The sequence below is a fragment of the Petromyzon marinus genome, chromosome 1, assembly GCF_048934315.1.
Source record: "Petromyzon marinus isolate PM22_M1 ecotype Great Lakes invasive population chromosome 1, UKy_Petmar_22M1.pri1.0, whole genome shotgun sequence".
In the NCBI taxonomy this organism is placed as follows: Eukaryota; Metazoa; Chordata; class Hyperoartia; order Petromyzontiformes; family Petromyzontidae; genus Petromyzon; species Petromyzon marinus.
The window spans coordinates 3929861-3957820 of NC_133667.1; the positions used below are offsets into that span (position 1 = coordinate 3929861).

The 27960-nt window shown below is 45.4% G+C and overlaps 1 protein-coding gene across 2 annotated transcripts in view; it reads left to right on the forward strand.

Moving 5' to 3' along the window:
- The window catches only part of GNB5 (G protein subunit beta 5), a 71237-nt gene extending 43812 nt beyond the window's left edge, over nucleotides 1-27425 (forward strand). For both annotated transcript variants that reach the window (XM_032949495.2, XM_032949440.2), the window contains 3 exons: nucleotides 282-378; nucleotides 14712-14878; nucleotides 23508-27425. In XM_032949495.2, coding sequence (XP_032805386.1) covers nucleotides 282-378; nucleotides 14712-14878; nucleotides 23508-23519 — 276 coding nt within the window. In that variant the 3' untranslated portion in view covers nucleotides 23520-27425. The remainder of the gene's footprint in view (nucleotides 1-281; nucleotides 379-14711; nucleotides 14879-23507) is intronic.
- The last annotated feature ends 535 nt before the right edge of the window (nucleotides 27426-27960 follow it).

The window sequence follows — 27960 nt, forward strand, 5'->3', positions numbered from 1 at the left end:
GTTGTTGTTATTCTGTCTCTCACTGTTCAAATAAACCTACCATTAAATGATAGACTGATCATTTCTTTGTCAGTGGGCAAACGTACAAAATCAGCAGGGGATCAAATACTTTTTCCCCTCACTGTATGTGTGATGTAAATTATTTGATCTTCTCTTGCGAGAGCCTTGTCTCAATGGGCTTGGACCTGGGTGCACTTGACTTGATTAATGATTGTGCCAGTGGTGCGGTGAAGGGGCATGCGGTGCATGAATTGTCTTGTCACTGTGCTCTGTGCGGGCAGTGCCGGCTCTATGACCTGCGTGCGGACCGGGAGGTGGCCGTCTTCTCCAAGGAGAGCATTATCTTCGGAGCCTCTAGTGTCGACTTCTCACTGAGCGGTAAGCGTCTCTTTCAGCTCCACTGAAAAGAGGGACATCGGTGCATAATTCACGCCGTCGTTCACACAGCACGTTGCAATTCCTATGACTACTAAAATGCGTGTATGTATGTAGACTTTCTTTCACACCGTACGTAGCCAACTGTGCCAATCGTAGGTGTCTGCTATGTCATTAACCAAATAGTATGCAGTTGCATAATACTGAAAGTAGTATGTGCTTTAGAAATTTAATTCAATAACAAAACCCTTTGGATATCATCATCAGCTCGGTGAGGGTCTCCCCACGCTGTTTCCATCCCAATTGGTTCTGTGATGTAAAAATCCACCAAGAATCTGCGCTCTAGCTGATTTCATCGCTCCATCTCCACGGTGGACGTGTCTTGGGTGCTTTCCCTCCCTTGGCTGTCACTGTGTTGTCTCTTCTAGAATCGGAGTGATGGTTATGCATGTGGTAATTGGTGGACAAACCTTTCCAAAACCCGCTTCTTCATGCGTTTGGTTAGTCCCGAAATTATTTGTTATTCTGTTCACAATGGTCTTTGTGAGACAACCAATCCACATATGATAGTTAAGTTTATTTATTAGGTATAGCCCTGTGAGCCATGTGGCTCTTGACTCGGGTGCAACCGCAACAAATACATGAACGCAGAATATCTTAAAATGGCGACACGCAACAGAAACATCCAGGAAAAACCAGCAAAATCTTCCAGAAAAAAAACACACCGTATAACAAGGCTTTGTGCAAAAATCCCAATGGGATTTAAATTTTAAAAAATAACCAAAAGACAATATTTACCATAGCGTAAATACGGTATAGGCTGTTATAGAGCTGTACATTGCAATATTCCATTGCTGTTATGTATTATGGTTCAATCTTTCTCCCTAAGGCCTAACAGTTGTGAATTCCCAATCATCAGCCTCTTGTGTGCTGCTTTCATGCTCCCATTGCTCGCTTGACATTTCCAATCACCTCTGTTTTGTAGTCTCTGATTTCTGATTCCGTTACTTTCCTGATAATTTTGCAAAATTATTTGTCCTCGGTGTTTTGGTGAGCATCTAAATTTGTATAACGCTCCTCTTCATGCAACTGCTGCCACTGCCAAAAGGTGCCGGGCTGTCGTCGTCCTCGCTGTTAAAGAGCTGCTCAGCTCAACGGGGCCTCGCCAGCTGAATAGTCTCAGTCTGAACATGTCCTTTGTGGTTTCAGACGATTTGTTCACTATTTTCTTTCTAACCTACTTTCAATGCAACGTCTATCACTATGTTAGTTAATATATTCTTTAAATTGGTGACATCCATTTTTTTTCATTTTGTTCCTCTAGGTGTTTAAATCTGTCGCTTTTAATTAGTCTAAAATAGGCCACCCGCTGACCTAGATTGTTTTGCTACAACTACGCTAAAAGCTCTTGAACCTGAACGCGAGCAAGCTGGAGTCTGGGGTCAGCCAGGAAGGTCGCTGGGGTAAATACAGTGAACGCCGTTAACCTGCGGTGGGTTGTGGGGGCCTACCCTGCAGATCCTGCAATCTGTGGTGACATGCAAAATAAATGAATAAATTGCGCCAGATCATGTGTATTCTTTCGTGGATTTTAGTTTTGGGATATGCGGCTCCGTTAATTTGCAGTGCAAATGTTACTTATAGGAGGAGGGCAGGACATGACCTGGGGACTCCATTGTTCATAAGAAAGAAAAAAAATGTGGATCATAGGAGTCTCGCCATTTTTTTTCCTGAAACCCAAATGGAGCATATGTTCCACTTTGGTCTCTCGTCAATGTCTTTTGCATTATTAAAAAATAATATCCACGTCTAAAGCATGCACACGTGATTAACTGCTCAAAATATCGCGGCAGCACAGTTAGTTTGTGCTATATAAACCTAAATAAAAATAATTCTAAGTTTTTACATAATTTCTTCTCTCTATTTGTCTCTTTGCAGCACAGTTTGTCTTTTTCTATCACGGGCTAGCTACTTTGAACCCTGCAATGCCTATTATATGTGTGTAAATATACACATATATAGTCCCTTCGTGGAGACTTGCAGATATTCGGAGAAAAAGGCAGCTCCTGAAATTGTGTAGTTCTCTTCTGCACAAGTACATAGACTATTAAAAATAAACCAACAGAGTAACCTCTGACCTAAACACTTATCACGGTGCTAATTAAGCTGCACCCAGGAGGAGGAGATGGCATGTGTATTTGCAAGAGCAATTCTAAAGCTGCTTATGGTACTTATGTAGTGTACCAATTCACAGACACGACTAGGAGGTACTCTCTCTCTCTCTCGCTTTTATTGCGGCCTTCACAGCCCTAGGGGATAACTATATAACTGGGTCGGGACAGCCAACACGCTGCCAGACCCACAGCTTGAAGAGGGCGAAGATCACAACGACGAAGACACGACGAGCTCCACTCCAGATCGCAGCAGCCCCGAATGTAAGAGTCGGAGCTCGCCTTTTATCCTGCCCAGCATGGCCAGGCTCTGCCCTCGGCCCTGCACCCTTCTGGATCCCCCAGAAGGCTCCCGTGCCTTGCCCACAGGTTTAACTGGTAGAACAGGCTGCTGCTACCCCTAATTCCATTGTCTACCAATCTCCCAGCGGCACGCGCTACGTTGACTCATTCAATGTCATTACATCACCACCACCACCCCCCCCCCCACCCGTGAAAAGAAAAACAGCCATCCCGGCTGACCACATACTTCACGTAGCGGGACGACGAACACAACAATATCCACGCAACATTCGCAATGCATGGCAACGATCCAGCTCCTAAAATAACACCAATCCAATGACGAGTCGGGGCGGTTTTCTGAACCAAACCATCTTGGAACGGCCGGGCACGGGTCCCCCAGGGACCCCGGGGGTGATGTGCAGCTGGCCCAACGGGCACGGTCCTCCCCAGGACGAAGTTGGAGGAGAGGAAGAAGCGGGTGGCGGTCGTACCGTCCACCCCGGTCCGCCTGTGGGTGGCACCACCAGTGGTTCCATGGAGGAACAGAGTCTCGCAAAGGCGCAACCTCCGTAAATGTACATCCATCACACCCGGCCATCAGATGGTGGAGATGAAATTACCTCATAAGGTGGAAAATATGGTTTCAGTCGTGACGGGTGCACATACCAACACCTGCGACCAACCTGGATCCGTACACACTGCGGCCTCCTAACCTCAATTACCTCCACCGGGCCCTGCCATGGCCTATCTAATTTAGGAGATGCGCCCACAGGCATCTGGGGGCAATGCAGCTATACCCTCTCCCCAGGTTTCCATGATTTCCCTGATTCCTTAAGCCCAGCCAGTTTTTCATTTGCAGCCTGCCGTTTGGCCGAATTACCCTGGGACACCTCCCGTGCTTCCATCAACCGCTTTAGAGTGAAGCTCATCAGTCCCGGCACAGCAACTCGTCTTGCTTGGCTCAGTATTTAACTTTCTCCGGCTCTTCCTTACCCAGCTGCCCCACCAGCGCCGTCACCGCAGAGATTAGCTCCACAATATGCGTGCCGAGTGCCCGCAGCCTTTCCTCAGCCGGCGGCGGCACGGGATCGTAGTCCTTCTCCCGTTGCCCCGCCGGGACTGCCTCTCCGGGACCCCCCACCAGGGTCCCAGCTGCTGGGGCTGCTTGGGAACCCTCCTCGCCGTCGTCTTCTTCTCTCGAGGACGTGCCGATGAGCACCATCCTCTTCGCGGACTCCGACATAGCCTACTTCCCCCTTAAGGATTCGAAGGAAAAAAAAATCCTAGCAACCCTACAACAATAAAAAGAAAATTTTCGTTAACACTCCTGACACCAAATGTAGTGTACTAATTCACAGACACTAGTAGGAGGTACTCTCTCTCTCTTTCTTTTATTCCGGCCTTCACAGCCCTAGGGGATAACTACATACCGGGTCGGGACAGCCAACACGCTGCCAGACCCACAGCTTGAAGAGGGCAAAGATCACAATGAAGAGGGCAAAGGTCACAATGACGACGGCACGACGAGTTCCACTCCAGATTGCAGCAGCCCTGACTGTGAGTCAGAGCTCGCCTTTTATCCTGCCCAGCATGGCCAGGCTCTGCCCTCGGCCCTGCACCCTTCTTGATCCCCCAGAAGGCTCCGTGCCTTGCCCACAGGTCCAACTGGTAGAACAGGCTACAACCCCTAATTCCATTGTCTACCAATCTCCCAGCGGCACGCGCTACAGTGACTCATTCAATGTCACTACACTTATCTGTACTTATCTATGGAATTCAGTGAAGCTGCGGCACACTGTGGAAGATGTATTGACATATAGAAGAGCTTTAATAAAGCAGACCGAGGGGCTAAGTGTGCCAGAGACACACAAGTAGCTATGGAGACGTTCAAGAAACACGGAGGGAATCTATGTTATAAAAATATATATAATTGTGCACAAACACAAATAACAAAAAGTTCAACACACCCGTCAATAACAGTCTTAAAATCAGCACGATATAATAGGTGACATTTGGGGCAATTGTCATTTTTCATAGCACATAGAGAGCACATAGAGACAGAGTTAATGCATGAAGCTTGAATGCTATACATTACATTTGAATTTTTTTCTGATAAAGGTTTTTTTTTTAATTAGTAGCTATTGAGTAACAAACCCTTTATGAATTAAAATGTGTTACTAAAATAAGCTAATTTGCAGGAAAAGGAAAATGGTGAAGTGTTGTGAGCTCTGTGAGCTGGAGTTAGAAGGATGCACGAGGAGAGAAAGCCACTGGGAGCAGGTAGCCGAGCCATCTCGGGAGCGTGACCTTCGCTGAGTATATTGGCTCACGGAAGCGAGGGAGGGTCAGGTGTTTGGAGAGGTGACAGATGACCCTTTGTAGAACTTCTCCAGGGAGAGGTCGGTTTGAAATAGGGTGATGCATTTTCAGGAATGTCGGGGGTTCAGGTGAGTGTTTCTTTGGCATCGAATGTTCGGCAGCGGTCGTGATCCAGCGTTGGGGGAGACGTGGTTTTTGGTTGGAGATATTTGGAGTCCCGTTCCTATCGTGACAGGCTGAGGGATGTTCATGGTAGTTGATGAGGAGGTAACAGGATAGGCAAAAGGATGAGCGAACAGAGTCAAGACATCACAGAGCTCTTTATAATTGTATTGCCCCTTTCAAAGAAATAGGCGAATTGTTCACACTTGGCAACGGCTGGGGTGGTGGAGGAAACTAGGTTCGGAGGGAGCAGAAGGGAGTGTACAGTGCTACAAAGACATTCAGCATTCCCAGCAACATTCTTAATCAGGACAAAGCAGCACTGACCGACTGCTAGGTCTTGGTGTGGATATTCCATCTCTGGTTTTGAATCTCAATGTCAGATTTCTTCCATTGCCTCTCAAGTCTCTTCTCACGCAGAATGGGCCAAGGAGCTTCTCTTGATTGTGTGTCTCTGTGTGGTTGAAGGTGTGCATGCATCTGTGGTCTGAGTGTATGTGGTGTGGATTTCTGTGTATCGGCGTGTTTGTGAGCGTGTGTGTCTTTCTGTTTGTACACGCTAATGGGAGTGATGGCATAGTGGTTCGTGCGCTGTGCTACAAACCCGGCGACCCGAGTTCGATTTCCGCCACACGGCCAGTGACGATTATTTGAACCAGTCCTGGGCCTCTCCTAGGTGGACTCAGCCTCAAATGAGTACCTGGTGCGATATGTAAAACATCGCCATTGGGGAGACCAAGGCGGCCGGCTGTGGTGCTGGCCACCCACCCCTTGTGTGCCGTTCTGGCCTTCATAGGTGCTTATTATTATTATTATTATGTATCTGTGTACGGGTGCACTCACTTGAGCGTGCGTGTTTGCCTGTGGAATTGTAACCATGGTGCTCGCTAACAGCGCTTGCCCCCAACAGTCTGTTAAAGGCTATATGGGGATCTTTGTTTTTGTATCAATGTGCAAGGTTTGTGAGCTCTCTCTGGTCCCCAGTAGACACGCCACCCCCCCCCCACCAAACTCGAGCGTGTGACCGCAGGGGAATTCTGCCGTGAAATATAATGCACTCTCTCTGGTTTCTAATATATGTGACAGAGTCTGTGTTAAAGAATGATCTGACATTTTCATCGTTCTCTGGGAAATGGGTTGGTGTGGGGAATCTGAACACCCAAGGTGCACCGTGAGATTTGGTGTAAAGTTACACCCCTGTCTCTGCACACATGGGGTATTTGTGTTCATTGCATATACACACACAATGTATGAATGCTGTGATAATGCATTTACACGTTTATATGCTGGTACAGGTGTTAATATGCGCGTTGTGATATACATTACATACTCTACTACGTCGTGATGTATGGTAAAATAACCCCCATATGCCATAGGGCTTGGGGAGGCCCTCATCCAGCAGTGGATGAACAAAACTGCCGTACATGTACGAATACGTTTCACATACACCGACGCCCTCTCTGCCATGTGCACGAAACTGCCGGAGTGGGGAAATATTTGTATTGTTTTTGGAAATGGATGGACCAGACATTGATACCTAATTCGCACCTGAGTGGAAGTCAGCCCATTATCTGAGTTTTGGCTCCCCCTCTGTGCGTGTACGAGGGTTGGCACTGGGTCCATTGAGGGAGCGAAGTGGGGCAAGGGTTCGGCGTCGTTGTTACAGCGGTTTCATCCGCTCGAGTACAGAGCCGAGGGTGAGCGCACAGAACGGTGGGTCGGCAACAAGCTGCTCAAGTCAGCAGCCTGGAGTGGGCCCAATGAATGGGGCGGTCACAACGGCCCAGCCGTAGCACGTTCGCCACTCAGTTGCAGAGCTTCGTGGTTCGAATCCAGCAGCCGCCCTGCGTGGAGCCCCAATTGGGAACCCCAATAGGGGTTCCACATAGCGACCGCTGTCACCTATTGGGAGACTAATGCCCTCTTGCGGATCGGTGCTGAGTCACCTTGTACGACACAGGGAGAAAGGCCGCGAAGGGCCTCCCCCCCCCCTCCCTTCGGCGTTTGTGATGAGGTGCAAAGAAAGGCACTTTGAGTGGCTTAGGCCATTAAGTGCCAAAAAACGCAAAGTAAAATACAAAATATTTCATGAGAGGAACGGCATTGGTTGGGGCCAGGGCCTCATTAAGGTTCCTGTAGGCCCCTAGGCATTTGTTTCGTAGGCCTTCAGTGATAACTTTCTGCAGTTGGTTACTGCTGCCCCATGTTACTACCGCCGCTGTCACTTGCGTGTTCCGCGCGGTACTTTATCCAGCCGCCGGGACAGACGTCGTTACTGATACGTTCATACTGGTAGGAACCTCCTGGTTACACCAGCCCACAGGGGATGATTATTGTGTCCGTCCGTCTGTCGTGCATCCGAAAATGGGAGGGGTTGGGCTGGGTGGAGAGGGGAGGGTGGGGAGGGGCTGGGTGGGGAGGGTGGGGAGGGGCTGGGCGGGGAGGGGCTCGTCACCCCGTGGTGCCCTTCTAAAACTCAACGTTTTACCTACTCACGCCGGCTTGTGCCCGCCCTCAAAGTCGGACATATTTGCGGAATACACCACGTGGTGGTGCCGCCGTTGACCCTGGCCATTGACCGAGCAACCCAACGTTCCTACCAGCTTCCTCCGCAGGAGAATGTGTTTATTTAGTCTGTGCCCCAATTCGATGGGAGCGTGCTGTGTGCCGCAGATGAAGCAGAATTATTTTTGAAATTTTGGAGAGGAAAAAAATGCAAGGGAAGCCTAAAAATATTGTAAGCGAACACTTCTTCAACTCCGTTTTGCTATGATTATCATGTCGCATGGTGAGCGCCATATTGCTTTACTTTCGTTGAAACTGAAAATATTTGTTTGACCGTTATTTTAGGTGTAATATGCCCCACAACGAGTCAACGACTTGTTACCACTGCAAAGGAATTGCAACGAGCACCCAACAAATGAAGTGGCTAATATAACGCATGAGAATGTGCGAAAAACACCATTCGAAGATGTTATTGCTAAATTTTTCAGCGGAAAAAAAATCTCGAAAAGTTCATCTCCGGTGTTCATTTCTCTCACTGTGGCTATCTTTGCCGTATAAAGATGTTTTTTCAAGAAGATATCTTGGTTACATTTTTTTTCATCAAACAAAAAAAAACATGGTCACATTTTTTTTTCGTAGGCCCTTTAGGTTTCGTAAGCCCCGGGGCCCAGTGCCTACTGGATAATAACGGCCCTGGCTTCGGGTACTTCAGGCCTATGGGCTGTATTTCAAGCCGCACACGTGCGCTATATATGCACATGTGTGTATAACTAAGGCTATCAATTTCTGATTCGTGGTGTGCCGCGGATTGTAGGATCTGCGTGGCACCACCCCCGAACCGCCGCCCGTCGTGGATTTCTAACCGTGAGGCTTTTTGCTACCGTGGGATTTGAGACTTCGCGTTGCTCGGGAGAGGATGTGAGCCTGGCATGCACGCTCGCGTGTTCCTAGAGGCTTCAGTGTTGTGCACGCGTCCCCGATGTGGTCAAAGTGGGGGGGGGGTTGCTGGGTTACAGCGCCCTAGCTTGGCCCCCTTGTGAGTTCACGCATGCACAGAGCCGTCCATACTCTTCCGTGTCAAATCGGCCTCATTTTGGCTCAGTGGGAGCATGCAGATCTCTTGCTTGCACTCGTGGCGCACAGCACGTTGCCCACAACATGCCGTTTGTTTTGATTTGTGTGCGTTTAACACGTGGGTACTGCGCGCGGTGACGAGCAGAGAGCCTGGATGTCCATCTGGAGACCGCCTGTCCATTGAGGGCCGTCGATCATACGCTTTGACAATTATTCTAAAGCGTTGTGAAAATGAAACTTGGCAACGTCCTGTTATGGTTTTTTTTTTAAAGAAAGTAACCATTTGGTATTAAATATTGCAATGATTCCCAACGATCTTGTCATGTATGCGTACACTCATCAGAACATGTGTTAAATATAATTTTCTTTCCTTCAATAAGTAGTTCCATATTTACGTGGATCGCAATAAAACGCGCTCAACGAGAGAGGCAGCGACGTGCACGGCTTTGTCACGTTCCAGAAGAGCTGGTTAGTGTAAGGCTTTCGAATCGCCGGTGTACACACGCGTGACCATGCCCCCGCGTGACCATGCCCCCTACGTAACCAAACTAAACTATTTTCTTAATTCACCGGGTAGGGCCCACTGAGCTGCATACCTCTTTGTCAGAAGCAACCTGGTCACAAATGATAGCTCAACGAAGTGGCTCATCACGCGGACATTTATAGCAGCTAAATAGTCTAAACGCGTGTTGCTAAATGTGGTGGGGAAAAAAACTGGGGGACCCAGAGAAAAATCTAAGCGACCACGGGGAGAGACACGCAAACTCCAAATATACAGCAGCAGCAGGCGTCAGGGTCGGGATCGAGCCCACGACCTCCTGTAGTATTCCAGGCGATGTAGTTAACATCTCCTAGCCACCGAACGTGTCCCCCGCATGACACCGTCACCATTGCGTCATTCGTCTTGCACAGCCGCTAGAGTGGCCGCGCGTGTAGCCCTTGGGCCAGACCAGATATCGGTACCACCCAAGGTGGCCAAATTTCAACGGTGCCATTTTATTTGTTAAACATCAGCAGAAGTAAAATAACACGTGATAAACTTTCCAAATGAACAGCCGTTAAATTTTTATCGCATCTCTCGCAATCACGCCTACTTGCCCGGACGTTACAAATAAAACATTCCCACACCTCTGCTGTTAATTAAGACAGTAAATAATTTACAAAATGGATGTTTGTCCCCCAGGGCATGTATTTTATACGTATTCTTTGCATTTAGTCACGCTTGTTCTTCGATTGAAGGGACTTAGTGAAGTCTGGAATAGATTGGCGCTAACTCGATTTGGTGCTTTCGTGACTGCAGGAATTACTCTTTGGTTTTTTCGGTAAAGTCACGGAGAAATAATAAAAAATAAAATTATATAATAGCATACGACGTTTCGATTACAACACAAGCAATCATCATCAGGTACATACAGTCTGTGTTAATCCCCTCTACTTGGGGTCTGTATATATATCTGCGGTTATGTGTTTCCTCTCTCTCTTAAATTTAGCTCTTCTGTACCTGATGACGATTGCTTGTGTTGCAATCGAAACGTCGTATGCTATTATATAATTTTATTTTTTATTATTTCTACGTGACTTTACCGAAAAAAACAAAGAGTAGATTGGCGCTATCTGTTTTCCTTCTGTTTCTAGCAGCTTGCTTGCTCATGATCGTTTACTGGCATTGCGATTTTCTGAAAATGGCATTTTGCATGCCGAGTTTGACAACTCACGTTTCATGATAGGTAAAGCCACGTAATTATACATACTGCTTCCTACTTGGAATAGCTAGAAATGTAGTTTTTTTTACTGGTGGTTCTGTATTATTTCTGTTCAGTAAAGATATCTAAAGTGCTAACTTTACCCTCAATGTATTGTTAATGTACCTGTTAAGATTATTAGTTAAGGTCAGGTACTACAGGCAAAAATAATGAAATTTGTTCAGTTTGTCAATTTTTTTTTATATTTTTTTATATTCTGCTTCTATAAATTGTAAACTTTCATAACATGCACATCATTAAAATCATAAAAACTAACTATATTTTATAAACAGTTCGTCTTTACGATTTTATACAAACTTGGACAAGTAAACAAAGCCTTCAGTTAGCGTTTTTTTAGCATCTTTCATCGCAATTTCTTTCCGCATTCTAAGAAATAACCTCGTTGAATTGCATATCATTGAAAAGCTTATTCTCTGGAGCAGGTGTCTAGCTTAGTCACATATGGCTATTTACTTTGCTGTCATGGCAATAATAGGGGGGATACAAGTGTAGATAACTTTCAAATCTCATTGCTACGAGCATCACAATGCCACAACTGGCATTGCGATTTTCTCAAAAATGTCATTTTGCATGCCGAGTTTGACAACTCATGTTTCATGATAGGTAAAGCCACACAATTCTACATACTGCTTCCTACTTGGAATAGCTGCAAATGTTTTTTTAAATATATATCTTGTCATTTTCATGTTACGTGCTATTATATCGAAAAAAATTCGGCGACAATATTTGTTTTTGCATTTGTCAAGTGTATTCTAACATAATTAACTGAAAGAACAATATTTTAACAAAACCCGTTCTAGATTACCTACCAATTAGTTATTGATCACATTAAAATACACCAAAAAGTTCTGAATTCATCTACTAAGTCAAGATTATGTTTGACATAATATGCAAATTTGCGCATATTTTATGCGATAACACAGAACATGCATCAATGAACGGGGGGAAAGTCACAATACCAAAAAAAATCTTATTGTTTTGTGTATATTCATCTGGTAATTTTCATTGTGATAAAAGGACAGGATGATGGCAAGCTGGCCATTTACTGGATGCGCTCCCCACCCGCACCAGATGTGGTCTTGGAAATGCTGGCATGCAAGTTTGTGCGTTCATGCAAAATGCCAAGCTGCACGTGTCTGTCAAATGGACTGACATGCACAGACACGTGCAGGTTACAGACCTGCAGTAACCAAAAACTGCAGGATGACCCAGAACCTGACTTTGAACTCGGGGAGTCAGATGACGAGAAAGACGAGCAGTTTGACGAGTGACACAGGGTGGTGATTCTGATGGTATTACTGTGGTAGTAGTAGTATACATTGATGCAGTGTGGTGATTCTGATGGTATTACTGTGCTAGTAGTCGTATACATTGATGCACAGTGTGGTGATTCTGGACTTGGTTACCCTTGTTAACACCATCTAAGTACACACAGAGCTTTATAACAATAATGTAACCTGCACATATACTCATCACTAACGATATATATGGATTACATGTATCATTGACTAAGTATATGCGAATGTCAATGTTTATAATATTCAAGTAGTTTTGATTTAAAGCTTTCGTGACTGCAGTAATTCATATTCTTAGCTCTTTCGGTAAAGTCACGTTAAAGGGAAACAATAAAATATATATATAAAACAATAAAAATTCTCACGACGTTTCGACCATATATATTTTATTATTTTATTGTTTCCCTTCAACGTGACTTTACCGAAGAGCTAAGAATATTCAAGTAGTTCCTTACCTCACGATGGTATTCCTTATTGTCCTGTGTTTTCATTGTGTATTTAAACCAATAAAGACCAGTTTGTGACCTAACTGGCTTTGGTCTAGGTAGTTTTTCAGTAATAATGCCCATTTCATCATTCCGGACGCCTGCCATAGGGTTATGGGTATAAAAGTCACGGTGACTACAACTCAGCTGCCACTCCGCAAAGGTTATCACACCAGAAGATGCCCCACGCACATGGAGGATTACAAAAATCATGACTAGACTTTGCCACCACAGGTGGTACCAATAAATGATTTTTTTCGTGAGGGGGTCTGGGCCAATGGACTAAAGTGGTCTCAACAGTGCTGTGAACATAACTGCGGGAGCCGGTAGGGTGATGATGATCCTGGTCGCGCACATCGGTGGCACGTGGCATCTGAACCTGTGCTGAGCATACCCAGGGGTGAATGCATTCTTAAACAAGTGACTGTGCCGGACGCAAAGTGGATTGTCCTTGAAACTAATTGGTCCACACCAAGGGACGGCTTTCTTTTGAGCCTCGACCCAATTTGGTGCTCGACCAGATGACGCCAAAAGGCGTCACACAGCTCAAAGACAATGCACTATCAAAGTAATGAGGGCTCGGGGTGAGCATCTACACCATTAGACCTCCTTTGCCAGTACCAAAATGTAATAATAGGGTTGTTCCCCTTTTTTTCTGGCAATAAAACTGAAACCTTTTTTTACAAGGATTCATGTCTGCATTAACCACAATACCTGCAGTCAAAATGCAAACAAAAAACATACTATGATAATATATGTGGAATTGTCCTTGAAACTGGTTGGTCCACACCAAGGGACGGCTTTCTTTTGAGCCTCGACCCAATTTGGTGCTCGACCAGATGACGCCAAAAGGCGAATATGACAATTCGTCACTAGTACAGCACACCGGTGTGTTGGAGAGCCAAGCCACAACATTTCGATGAAGCTAGTTGTAATTACTGGCGACACGTCGCACTCAGATTAGGTCCCACATGTAATAGGAGTTGCAGATAACAGGGCCCGCAGGTTAGAGGAGTTCGGTAATAGTTCTGTTGATGCTTACTGTTGCTTGGCGGCGACGTGTTAACACCCTCAGGTGCTGTTCCATCTCTAATAGGCGCTCACGAACAGTGGTTTCCCCGGAAACTATATATATCCAGTCGAACACAATTATAAAGCAACCTTTTTGTATTTGTAATTTGGTATATGACGTTGCCTTTGGTACGAGTATACAACTCGTGAGATGTGCATTTGAACAACAACACGCATTCATACGACTTCGAGAGCATGTGCTTGGATTCATGAATGCGTGAACGTTTGCGCTTGCGTTATTATTACGTATCTGTGTACGTGTGCACTCGCTTGAGCGTGTGTGTTTGCCCGTGGAATTGTAACCGTGGTGTATCGCCAACAGCACTTGCCCCAAGAAGTCTTTTTATGGCTATTCGGGGGATCTTTGTTGTGACTGCGGCAGTGCAACAGTTAGCGCGCTGTGCTACGAACCCAGCGACCCGAGTTCGATTCCCCGTTCACGGCCAACACCAGTGGCGATTATTTAAACCGGTCCTGGGCCCTCGCCTAGGTCGACTCGGCCTCAAATGAGAACCTGGTGCGGTGCGTGAAATCATCGCCACTCGGGAGAGTAAGGACGGCCGGGGAGTGGTGCTGGCCGAGTGCCTGTGCAGAATTAAGCTAGTGCGGGGCCTGTAGCTAGTGTTATAAAGGCGGCATCTAAAAACAAACATAAATATTAAAAGACAAATGTTTAACTTGCACAGTGAAGTAATTGTATTTTTTTTTTTGCATTTGCTATACAGCCAGATAATACGATAAATCGCTAACCTTAAACGCCCCAGTCGTTCGTAAAAGTTGAAGTCGGTATAGTACTATAGTAATAGAGCAAGTGCAGAATCACCGAGACGGAATAGATAGCTTGAAAGCATTTAGCGCGGGGCCCTTGAAAGTGCGGGGCCCGTAGCGTTATGTAGCTACTACACGTGTAGTAGTAGCTACTACTAGCTACTACACGTGTAGTAGCTACTACTACACGTGTAGTAGTAGCTACTACACGTGTAGTAGTAGCTACTAGCTACTACTACACGTGTACTACTACACGTGTAGTAGTAGCTACTACTACACATGCAGCTCCTTGTGCTGCTACGATAATCCGGCACTGAGTGGCCACCCACCCCCTCGTGTGCCGTGCCGGCCTTCATAGGTGCTCACAAAACAGCACTTGCCCCAACAATGTGTTAAGCCTATACGGGGGGTGTGGGTTCTTTGTTGTGACTGTGTGGTTAGGTCGCCTGCTGTTTTCCGGCTATAACGACTACACAATCAACGTGTGGGATGTACTCAAGGGATCGCGCGTCTCCATCCTGTTCGGCCACGAGAATCGCGTGAGCACCCTGCGCGTCTCCCCCGACGGAACCGCCTTCTGCACCGGCTCCTGGGACCACACGCTCAGGGTAAGCGGCCTCCCCTTCGAGCCCAGATCTCGCCGGACACCGACGGCGACGCACGGGTGACGCGCGCGAGCACACACTAAAGACAAAGATCCCCCGTACAGCCTTAACAGGCTGCAGGAGCAAGTGCTGTTGGCGAGCGCCTACGAAGGTCGGGGCACGGCATTGGCACGCGGGGGGTGGGTTGGCTGGCCAGCACCACGCCCGGCCGCCTTTGTCTCCCCCAGTGGCGATGTTTTACTACACACCGCACCAGGTACTCATTTGAGGCTGAGTCGACCTAGGGGAGGCCCAGTGCGCCAAATCGAGGGCAAACACATTTATTGTGTCACGTAGAAGGGATAATTTTATTGTTTTATATTTGTATTATTTTACTGTTTCCCTTCTACTTGGTGACTTTACCGAAAGAACCAAGAACATGAATCCCTGCAGTCACGAAAGCTTTAAATCGTCATTTATTGTGGTTAATTTCTAAAATGCAACAGCACGTGGTGTGTACACGTGCGGTCAATCAATAACCCTGCCAGCCGCCTACAGGCACAACTCCGTTATCGCATGCTGGTGGACACGCGTGCATCGATGCGGCTGGCACAGCACGTTAAGGACTTCCACAAGACCACACTTTACTCCCTTGCTGCACGAGGAAATCATTAAAAGAGTGGTCCATTCCTAATGTGCCACACCAGGACCGGTTCTGAATTAATCGTCACCGGTGTTGGCCGTTGAGCGGGAATCGTAGCGCAGCAGCAGCGCCGACCGCTACACCACCGCTCCCCCAGGTCTCGCCAGCCACCGACGATGGCTCACGGTGGTAACTCGCGCACCGCGAGCTCGATTTCCTCACAGCAGAGGGCCACCTGGGGGTTCGATTCCCCGACTCGTGTGGGCTTTGTCTGTACACGTCCCTCTGTTGTGCATGGGGTTCCCTTCCGTGTTTCTCCCATAACTTGAGAAACGCACGATGATGAACAATGATATGGAAATTACTCGGTTGGGATTACACAAGGCAGCTACACCAACCCGTACTTCCAAAGCAACTTGGGGGCCGGCCATAAATGACGTCACGCGATCTTGGACGATTTTTGACCCGCCCCCCCTCGTCACACGGCGTCACAAAGTCAGACCCCCCCCCCTCAAATATGACGTCACAAAGCTCTGCCCCCCCCCAAAAAAAACATGCTTCAAATCGCTTTAAACTATCGTCATCGTAGTGTGTATTTAATGTGGCGCTGCACTCTGTTGTAGGAGAAAACATTTATTAAAAAGTCTATTTAATTAAGTAGAACGTGTTGTGTCTATATTTATTTAAAGTTGCGCATTTTGATGTGACGTCACATTTCTCAAACCCCCCCCCCTCGTCACACATCGTCACAAATGTCTGACCCCCCCCCCCCCCCAGGTGCGTGACGTCATTTATGGACGGCCCTTTGTTAGAAAAAGAGTCTTCAGACTCGGGGTTTCCTGGGTACACAAACATAATAATAATAAACATAAACATAATAATAAACATAATAATAAACATAATAATAATTTGCCTCAATGTAAACTGCACTTATCAGACTGAAATTCAACTGGAAGGAATAACGTTCTTTTATGCAAAGGGCATTTAAAATTAATAACGAATTAAAGCTTTCGTGACTGCATAAGTTACTCATTGTTTTTTTCGGTAAAGTCACGTATGTAGAAATACCATAAAATTATATTAAAACAAATAGGGCGACGCCCTATATGCTCCCTCGCTATTTGTTTTTTTACACCTGATGAAGATCGCTTGTGTTGCGGTCGAAATGTCGTGATTGATTTATTTTAATATAATTTTATGGTATTTCTACATACGTGACTTTACCGAAAAAAAAACAATGAGGCATTTAAAATTGTTCAAATTCTCCTCTTGGAGGCATGGTTTGTATCCTGGTTATTTGCAATGCACATTTTCCCAGCGAACAAGGAAGATTAATTTGCTATTTGTGAGCTCTTGGTCCCACACACATTTAGTCCCATTTATATGAATTACTTATCGATTTAAAGCTTTCGTGACTGCAGGGATTCATATTCTTGGTTCTTTCGGTAAGGTCACGTAGAAGGGAAATAATTAAATTAAATAAAAAATAATACCTGATGATGGTAATGATTGCTTGTGTTGCAATCGAAACGTCGTGAGAATTTTACTGTTTTATTTCTATTATCCGTGTTATTTCCCTTCTACGTGACTTTACCGAAAGAACCAACAATATGAATGACTTTATTTAACTCATTTTTAGACAAAGTAGGGCACGAGCAACTTCAGAGCTTATGCGAGGTCCTCAGAAGCAGCGCTGAAGTGTAGACACACGGCTACAGTTCGATATTTGCTCATCTAATACAGGGGCAGAGCCATTGTTGCGCTTGTTAACGGTGTGAGCAAGAAACGTATTTGTGGATGGGCCCATTTGTGCCTGACGAGAGGGCTCCGCTTCAGCAGAGCTTACTGGAAACGCACGACGCCAATTGCCTTTCCACGCGGGATGGCCGCCTTGGACAAGAGAGTGAATCTTGCCTCGTGCTCTTTGCTCGCTGCTCCATTTATCACTCCCACCAGGTGTGAATAATTGAAGGTAACTAAAGACGACGTGAAATGAATGTTTTTCTTCTTCTTCTTCCTAGATTAAATTATCCACACCTGGTGGGAGCGATAATTAAACGGTGAACAGAACATCTTAACCTGACCTCCCACGTTCCCTCGTATCTGCTGAGTTTGTCATGTCACAACTTCTTAAGAGTGGATGGTAACGTGCTTTTTAATTACATAATACGGTCACTTGCAGCGCACTCTGCGATGTTGCCCCAAAAATGCTCGAAAGACCCCGAGTGTCAACTGGTTCAGGTCGTGGGTCATCGGTGTGAACATCACGGGGCCTGATTTGTGCAGCGCATTTGATGGTCTATCGTCAGCCACCGTTCAGAAAGCTTCAAATAACTCTGTGTTTATACTGAAATCAGGTGAATTAGGGAGTGAAACTCGTGTCGTTCTGCTTCTCGAATGCCTGCTCCACGTTCTGCCTGGACACCGACGGTGCTCGTAACGTGACTGGAAAATCAAAACGCAGCACCGCTTTGAAACAGCAGTGTTGTAGCCCATGATGCCTATGTTCTCATAAATGACGGGCTTATATAACGCCTATTATTGCAAAATGTAATAAAGGGCCGTGATGTCCGACCGGGGCATACGCGACACGGCGGTATGATTGCAACCATGCCTTTTTTTTACTTTAAGGAGGGTTATTGTTCAGTGATTAAAAAAAAGCCGCATGCAGCTAAAGTATCACGGAGCAGTGGTGTCTTATGTAAGAGTCGGTCGGTAATAATAACTCTTAAGAACGTTAACTTTGCACATATACTACTTGAATGTTGGGGGGTAACTTTTTACTACATTGCTGTAGTTATACTGTGAGTAATGTCCTCCCCTAAAGTGCTGAATTAAATCCATAGGACTTAAGAACAATGTATGCAACTTGCCAAACACTTGCAACGAATGTGATGGCCTGTTAAGTGAGCTGTTATTGACTAATTAAATATTTGCTGGTGCAGCATTGGCAGTAGTTCACAAGCACAAATCACACAGTTCAATACATTCGTCAATACCACTGTGTTAAAAGGAAATGTATAAAATAGGCACTGTTTTCGGCAATGGCGTTTCTTCATAGCACATCAAGAAGGGTCATCTTCCAAAACGTCACCTATTATATACTGTATACAGGTAACGTTTCTTTACATTAAAAACAATCAATTTTAAGGCAGTGTTATTGATTCGTGCGTTGGGGTTTTATCGTAATTATTTGAACGGTTTATATTTGAATAAAAATGTATTTCAAGGTCATAGTTTATGACTATATTACTTTCATTACTTCCCGTCTTTTCGGATCAGAAGGAATCGGACACGAGTCTGGTTCGTACTTTGGGTGAATTAGGCGTTCAGCTATAGCGTAGCCAGGTGGTGGCAGTGTTGAGTGTCGCCCTTGGTATGCTTGGACTTTCTCCTGTGCTCAAGTTTCTTCCCACCCATGAATGTTATTGGCCAAACATCCCAATGTAGGACCCTACCCGAAGAAGGGTAATGAGGCTGGGTGAGGCTTTCCTGGCTTAATAATTGGCATTGTTATCGTGCAAAGATCAAACATTCCTCTATTGTACTTTCAAAGTACACTAAATGAAAAAACTAAATCTTGATGGTGTAATGTTAGCTGGTTTTTGAACGTTGCTTTGCAGTATATATTGTGTCAGGTTTGTGGAGAGCATGAGCTGTTTACATACGGTGGCTGTTAGACTCGAGTGTTTTCATTTAACCTGTAGGAAGACAACCATGCTTCTTTGTATATACATTTACATGCTTTTGTTCCGTACATATGCACAATTCTTTTGCAATCCTATTGCCGAATGGGTCGTGGGGATTGTTAAGTTATACTTCACCATGCTACTCAGCGTGGGTTAGTAACGATTGTAAATGTTGTGGCTTGGCTCTCCAACTCACCGGTGTGCTGTACTAGTGTAGTGAGTCCAACTGAGTCACAGACGTCTTGGGAGCAACACTATTTATTACATCAACTCAACACAACATAACGTAACCTACACTCGGGTGTTGAAGGCCCATCTAACCACGCTACGGCAGAACTAGACACGATTCGCTATCCCGGTCCGGACCACGAGCTGGGTCCCGGACCGCTTGGCTAGAGGCTTCCTCAACCCGACGTGGATCTTCACTCACCAACAGTCAAGAAAACCCCGAGCCCCACACGGGGCCCCCGTTATATCGGCCCGGGCTGGGGCTGGCTCCGCCTCTCGCCCCGCCCACCTTCTCGATCTCTCTGGCCCCTTCCCGAAGGCTCCCGAGAGCTCTTCTATACCACGTGACCACCCAGCGGCCCCCGTCCACCGTTGGCCCCCCTCCAATATCATCCAGTCACGTGTCGGCAGGTCAACCAGCGTATCGTGCTCCAACGTAACCCCGACTGGCTGACAATCTCGCTCCCTCACCGGGAGCCCGCACCGCACACTGTACGTGGTGCCTCTGCGCTGACCAGCGCTCACCCAAGCCCCACTAGGACTGGTACTACGCCCAGTAACCGGGCTGCACATAATGACAACTTATAATCCGCCGTGGCCTCGCAAGCCCGGCACCACACAGTGACAATCACAGTCACTACATTAGTGACGAATTGGCCACGTTCTGTTTACGTGACAACCCTGACTAGTTGGCTGTGTCGGGTGGTGGCGGGTTTAACGACACATCTATGTACTTACGCGATCTAACCTCAAAACCATGTATGATGGATGATATTGGTCGCGAAAGACTCCTGCGTGTTAAACTTGGTAAAGATGGGGAGCATAGACTACCGTACAGCCATAGATATTACTGCAATGCCCTCTGCTGACAGCAGCATGGTGTGTGGCGGTCACCAGGCTCGGAGCTCTGATGAGATGAGAGGCAGATTGGGTCGAACGAGACTCAATCGTGTGTTTCGGATCATGACCCGAATCCAGTTCCAACATGATACAATCTGATTCTCTGTTTCACGGATCCGATCACGGAGTCCTGATCAAACAGTAGATACTCTTCCATGTCAACGAAGCAGATATGTGTAAATTATTGTGTAATAATGCACAATGGTTGTTCAATTGTATAGTGTGTTAGCCTTTTAAATGATCTAAATTCACATTACTGTCAATTCAGTCATTTCACAACACTGTAGATTCACACGGCTGCAGATTCTATCGTATTACCGCTGTTGATTCTGTATTTGCACCACTGTGTGCAAACAGAGCGATGCATTAAAACAAATGTTACCCAATCTGCCGATCCAAACATAACCAGGTGTTAATCAAGTCAGATTCTCATCGATGTTATGAATGGACAGTTGCACACTCCTTCAAATCAGTAAATGCATTTTAAAAGTCTCCTCGAGGCTTATTTATGCTATTTGGCCTCTCAGACAACACTATCGGCATGCAATGCTCACAAAGACGTATGACCACAGACCTGCCAGGCTACGTTCACCATTTGTGTGCTCTGAAGCAGGGCCATTGCCCAAAACGTCACCCATTATATATTTTCCCCTTTAAGTCCACAGTGTTATTGCCGAATTTGTTGAGTTTGTGTTTGTATGTAGCCCTATGGAGTGGGGTGTGAGACACTAACATGAATCACAAGCGCTTACGCGTGTGAGTGATGTCATGCAATCCACCATGAACAAGACCGCCATAACAAGGGCATTGCTTTTACAATGAGGGAAAAAAGTATTTGATCCCCTGCTGATTTTGTACGTTTGCCCACTGACAAATAAATGATCAGTCTATAATTTTAATGGTAGGGTTATTTGAACAGTGAGAGACAGAATAACAACAACAAAATCCATAAAAACGCATGTCAAAAATGTTATAAATTGAGTTGCATTTTAATGAGAGACATAAGTATTTGACCCCCTCTCAATGAGAACAATTTCTGGCTCCCAGGTGTCTTTTATACAGGTAACGAGCTGAGATTAGGAGCACACTCTTAAAGGGAGTGCTCTTAATCTCAGCTTGTTACCTGTATAAAAGGCACCTGTCCACAGAAGCAATCAATCAATCAGATTCCAAACTCTCCACCATGACCAAGACCAAAGAGCTCTCCAAGGATGTCAGGGACAAGATTGTAGACCTACACAAGGCTGGAATTGGCTACAAGACCATTGCCAAGCAGCTTGGTGAGAAGGTGACAACAGTTGGTGTGATTATTCACAAATGGAAGAAATACAAAAGAACTGTCAATCTCCCTCGGCCTGGGCTCCATGCAAGATCTTACCTCGTGGAGTTGCAATGATCATGAGAACGGTGAGGAATCAGCCCCGAACTACACGGGAGGATCTTGTCAATGATCTCAAGGCAGCTTGGACCATAGTCACCAAGAAAACAATTGGTAACGCACTACGCCGTGAAGGACTGAAATCCTGCAGCGCCCGCAAGGTCCCCCTGCTCAAGAAAGCACATATACATGCACGTCTGAAGTTTGCCAATGAACATCTGAATGATTCAGAGGACAACTGGGTGAAAGTGTTGTGGTCAGATGAGACCACAATGTAGCTCTTTGGCATCAACTCAACTCGCGGTGTTTGGAGGAGGAGGAATGCTGCCTATGATCCCAAGAACACCATCCCCACCGTCAAACATGGAGGTGAAAACATTATGCTTTGGGGGTGTTTTTCTGCTAAGGGGACAGGACAACTTCACCGCATCAAAGGGACGATGGACGGGGCCATGTACCATCAAATCTTGGGTGAGAACCTCCTTCCCTCAGCCAGGGCATTGAAAATGGGTCGTGGATGGGTATTCCAGCATGACAATGACCCAAAACACACGGCCAAGGCAACAAAGGAGTGGCTCAAGAAGAAGCACATTAAGGTCATGGAGTGGCCTAGCCAGTCTCCAGACCTTAATCCCATAGAAAATCTGTGGAGGGAGCTGAAGGTTTGAGTTGCCAAACATCAGCCTCGAAATCTTAATGACTTGGAGAAGATCTGCAAAGAGGAGTGGGACAAAATCCCTCCTGAGATGTGTGCAAACCTGGTGACCAACTACAAGAAACATCTGACTTCTGTGATTGCCAACAAGGGTTTTGCCACCAAGTACTAAGTCATGTTTTGCAGAGGGGTCAAATACTTATTTCCCTCATTAAAATGCAAATCAATTTATAACATTTTTGACATTCGTTTTTCTGGATGTTTTTGTTGTTATTCTGTCTCTCACTGTTCAAATAAACCTACCATTGAAATTATAGACTGATCATTTCTTTGTCAGTGGGCAAACGTACAAAATCAGCAGGGGATCAAATACTTTTTTCCCTCACTGTATATGCTCTAAGTACCGATAAGCCCAAGTAAACGATAATGTGTGGGAGAAAGCTCTTGCACCGGATTGCTTGGCTGCCTTGTTAACAAATCATTTCATGGCTCTGACATGAATGTATTTCAACATTCTTCAACGTTCCAAAAATATAAAAATACGCACAGTATTACAATACTTTATACAAAGAGTAAAAAAATTAATGTATCCCCTCTCTCTATCTCTTCCCCCCTTGCTCCTCCCTGGCACCTCCACCCTCTCTTATCTATATAGCCTCTTATTCTTAGTTTTTTCGGTAAAGTCACGTTGAAGAGAAACAACAACAAATATTGTTTTATATATATTTTGTTATTTTGTTGTTTCTCTTCAACGTGACTTTACCGAAAAAACTAAGAATATGAATTACTGCAGTCACGAAAGCTTTAAATCAAAATTTATATAGCCTCTTGTTACAGCAACCCAATTGTTTCTTGTTGTGGTTGTCCCACCTGATGACGGACGCTTGTGTTGCACAAGAAACATCGTGATTTAATTTATTTTCTACCTACGTGACATTACCGAAAGACCCAAAGAGTATGGATCCCTGCAGTCACGAAAACTTCTAATTTCATATTGAAATATCTCTGCAAGTGTTTTTCCAGTGGGACTTTAATTAAAAACCGACTGGGGGTGAATAGTTTACTATGTTCTACTGCTTCACACCGTCGCCTATTCTCCACCGCGATTGGAGTCTCTGATGCGCGCGCGTGTGTGTGTGTGTGTTTTCTTCTCCCCACAGGTTTGGGCCTGACGTTTGTTCAAGATGAGAATGGACAAGGTGGACCATCTTTTGTTTTTTCTTTCTCCAAAGTGTTTTCCCAGAGATTCATGTTTTGCATGTCTAGCTGTCAGTTTTCCTTACCGGCACAACTGCTTTCTGTGGCTGTCGTAATGATTGTAACGGTGCAGTTATTATTTTATTTTGGAACATCCGATTTTTAGGGTGGCACCAAACCAATTTTAATGACTACATCCCTCCCTTATTTTAAGATTTCACCTTTCACGTTCATCTCAAATAACCCTGAATGTGCACCAACTCAAAATGAAATAAATCCTTTCCATGAGACTGTGACGTCTCCTGTTAATGTTATACCCAAACAATGTTCACTCTTTGGATAAAATAATCCAGCCTAGTTTACTTGCATCTATAAACCTGAGATGAACCCCCATCTCCAGGGCCGGATTGACACGCGGGCTTTCATGGCCTGCAGCCTGGGGCCTCGGATATAGAGGGGCTGCCCACACTATATATATACCATGTAGGATACAATATATTGCATAAATAAGTAGCGTGTTACTGTGTGGAATCGGAACAGCTGCATTCAGCCGGAGCAGACTGCCTTAGCTGAAGAGGGGCTTCAAAACCAAATCTATTACAGCCACGGGGTTTTACCCTCGCACGGATCCCGGCCTGGCCCATCCATACATCTTCCCAGGAACAAGATCTATTCTAAGCATATTCCGACTAGGAAGAGGTAAATGTCTTCCTAAAACTGATGTTGTAACTCCGAAACTCTGAAAACTGCTCAAATGTAGCGATGTATCTGGAGTGAAGTCTTCCTCCAATGCGGCCAGCGTCTATCGTGCAATTAGAAACCTGCCTAGCTCTAGTAGTTGCAGTAACGCTAAGAGCTCACTGAACCAGTCTCTGTCTTTCTTTAATGTCATCACCGCTGCTTGATTCTGCTATCACTAAAATGGCACAGCCATAACAAGTTTCATGAATATGTTCCGGAAAGTCTTAAATGTATTCAGTCAAAGTGTGATGCAGGTGGAGGTCAGTCTCCGTGCAGTGGGGCAGTGGTATTAAATCTCAGGGCACCGTCACACCTTGAGGTCGGCACAGCAGTAAAGCAGCCAAATGTGGCGAGGCAGTAGGAGAAGAAATTTAATTATGTGGCTTTGTTGCTGAGATGTTGACCAAAGCGGGGTGAGGGCGGGGGGTGAGAGAGGACTGCACAGATAACGATGCTAGGAGCAGGGAACAGTTCCCACATGACTGACAACAACTATGATACCATTCACAATCGGGACACCTTGATTGAGGGTCCCAGAAAAGATCTTTCCGGAAAATTTTGCAGAAGGAAAATCAAGCATATTTCTATTAAATACCAGTGCTTTAGGCTGACATATCTGCTGTCAGGCAGTTAATAGAGAAGAGCTGTGAGTGTGGAAATTATATTTTTACTTCTTTTGTAGGGATTAAACCGGCGTGTGATTCCATTTGCAGAGATGAGCTACGGGAACGTATAGATTGGTACAACCACTCCATGCACAATAGGCTGACCGCTGCAAAATGTGCACACCAGAACGAATGCCGAGTTTGTTGTTTGAAGGAAATGCATGGATTGAGGAAAGGAACAGCTGTTTACCAGGTGTCTATTTTACCTCCATCTTCCTCAGTGTTTTTACGGGGTGTGTATTCACGAAGACAACGGATAGGGCAGACACTGTAGACGGCCAGCATTTAAAAAAATGCACTTCAAAGATTTGGGGCTCAATTGAGGTTTTTTTTTTACCATAATTCCACATTGTTTGCTTGAGTTACAGATGTTTGTTTTTATGGAAATTTGTTTTGATTTCAACATTTGCTATTAATTCGAGGTAATTCCCATCATTAGTAAACCACATTACGCTCCACTTCAATTTCCCTTGCGGATTGTGTTGAAGTTGTCATCGCGGAGATAAATAATCGCAGAAACTTTTCACACCTTGTGTGCTGTGATTCCAGCTCGAAACTGGTGAAAGTGGCCACTGTTTGGCAAACAGTTTGGGCATGGTGGCTGACTCCGCTGTCTTCGTGTGTGGCTGTGGCGTGCACACATCCTGCAAACACATGCAGAAACCACCACAGCATTACGCGAGCTGAAACCTCTCACAATGGCGTCAGACGCAGATGAATTCTTGCAACCCAGTAAACCGGGAACGTTGGGATGACATTGGTCCAACGTTTCCTACCACATGCCAACGTTGGCCCAACGCTGCATGTTTTCTGGGAAGCACACACTGATGACGATGTTTGTGATGATGATATTGTCATGTATTTCTCAAGAAAAGCCTCTTTGAGTCTCAAAACTTTTATTAGGAGAGACCTGCATTGGAATGCTTGTCCAAATCCATTAAAAAGTGTTTTGCCTGTAGGAGGAATTCAGGTTTTCAGAGAAAACTCGCGCATATGAGGGGATAACAGTGATATTTCCACAGATGGGGTCACTGACCCAAGTGCTCTATTGTAATATCCTGGCAACCTTGTGAGTTTTACAAATCTGCACGACCCACCAATGTGCTGGATTAGGCAGTCATGCACCACGAGGCTTGCTTGCTGCTGCTGTGCTGATGTCCGTTGATGTAATGACGATGATGATGCTGAGGATAAAACACAATAACAAATGAAGGATTTTCAGTTATTCAGTGCTCAAAGACAAATAGTGCCTCAAAGTGCTTGGCTATACATTGATAAAATAAAAAGCCCCGAGTGAAAATTTTGAAATATATGGGAAAGATATAAAAAATAACAATGAACGATGACAATTTAAGATAAAACTATTGAGAATGAATTAGTTCTGAATGCAACCACATCTTAAAATGCTGTCGAGAAACAGTGGCTATTTTATTTTTTTAGAGCGTCTAACACATCCAGCCAGCTTAAACCCAGGATGCATCGCAGGCAGGCCAACGTGAATGTTTAAAGACGGCGCAGGTATTTCTGTAAAGGGGTCCACTTTCCGTAAGCGTAGGGAAGGGAGTGCATAACTGTGGCCGAGAAGACCTGAAGCTTCGTGTGGAGCGACGTGCCAGGCAGCTTCCACGCAGCGTTACGCAGCCGTTGTGGTGATTTTGTTGAGGACAGACACATCTCTGACAACGTGGGGGGTTGTCCATTGGAATCAACGCGGTCGCCGTGTCTATTTACTTGATGCCTGATTTATATACATATTGAAAAAAGGTATTTACAGTAAAACCTTGGATTGCGAGCATAATCCGTTCCGGAAACGTGTTTGTCATCCAAAGCACTCGTATATCAAAGCACTCGTATATCATTATGATACCTCCTTTTTGTGCCGGTTAAAAGGGTAAAACCTATTCTTACACTCGTATATCAGTTGTGACCACGTGACGCTCGGCAGTACAAAGCGTACACGTGCCGCTCGTATTGCAAGACCCTCGCTCGTTTATCAAATTAATATTTTTTTACAAAATTTTGCTCGTCTTGCAAAACACTCGCAGACCAAGTTCCAAGGTTTCACTGTATTTTATATCTGTCTTTCCTCACTGGGAACTCAAGTAGATGCTAACCTCCCACATTCCCTCTCCGAATGCCAAATTTACCAATCATGTTTTCGTTCTCTGTAACTTTCACCAGCTTTTAGCATTACTGTAGCCCATTGAGATGTTGTAAGCACTTCGCTCTCGTTTATTAGTTGTTTCCTTCTACATTTTATCTACATCCTAATCACAGTGGGTTTCTGCTGGAGCGTATACACATGATTAAGCTTTACCCGCAGTGTTTTGAGAGCCTTTGCGTGCGTTAAAACAACTCCTGATTATTCGTGAGCTCTTAAACTAATTCCGAGTTGTAAATAAGAATCCCTCTCCACAATTACTGGCATATCTCCCTCTTATAATATAAAACGTTGCCACTGTTGGCTGAAACCAACCACGCCCCGGTTTGTTCCTTAATTCGCATTCTGTCCATACTCTTTGGTTGTCCCACCTGATGACGGACCGCTTGTGTTGCGCCCGAAACGTCGTGATTTTATTTATTTTATTTTCTACCTACGTGACTTTACCGAAAGAACCAAAGAGTATGGATCCCTGCAGTCACGAAAACTTCAAATTTAGATTATATTCCGTCTCCAATTAAAGGAGACGTGTTTGCGGCAATGGTTAACCACCCAGTGATTCCTCGTGTTCCTTACGCGTACACCTTTCCCATGCTATGCTGCCATGAAAGATGAGGTCGGAGTTGTGGTTGCCGGAGGCCCCGGGTTTCAGGCTGCACTCCACCAGAGGGATAACGTGTGACCATACTTCACCACGCTGGTTCAGTGCGGGTTTGGTTGAGATCCTCGCCTGGCACGTGATCCAGTCACACGAGAGGCACAGCGTAACATAAGCGTACTTATTTTCTTGGTTCTTTCGGTAAAGTCACGTAGAAGGAAAACAATAAAATAATAAAAACATAAAACAAT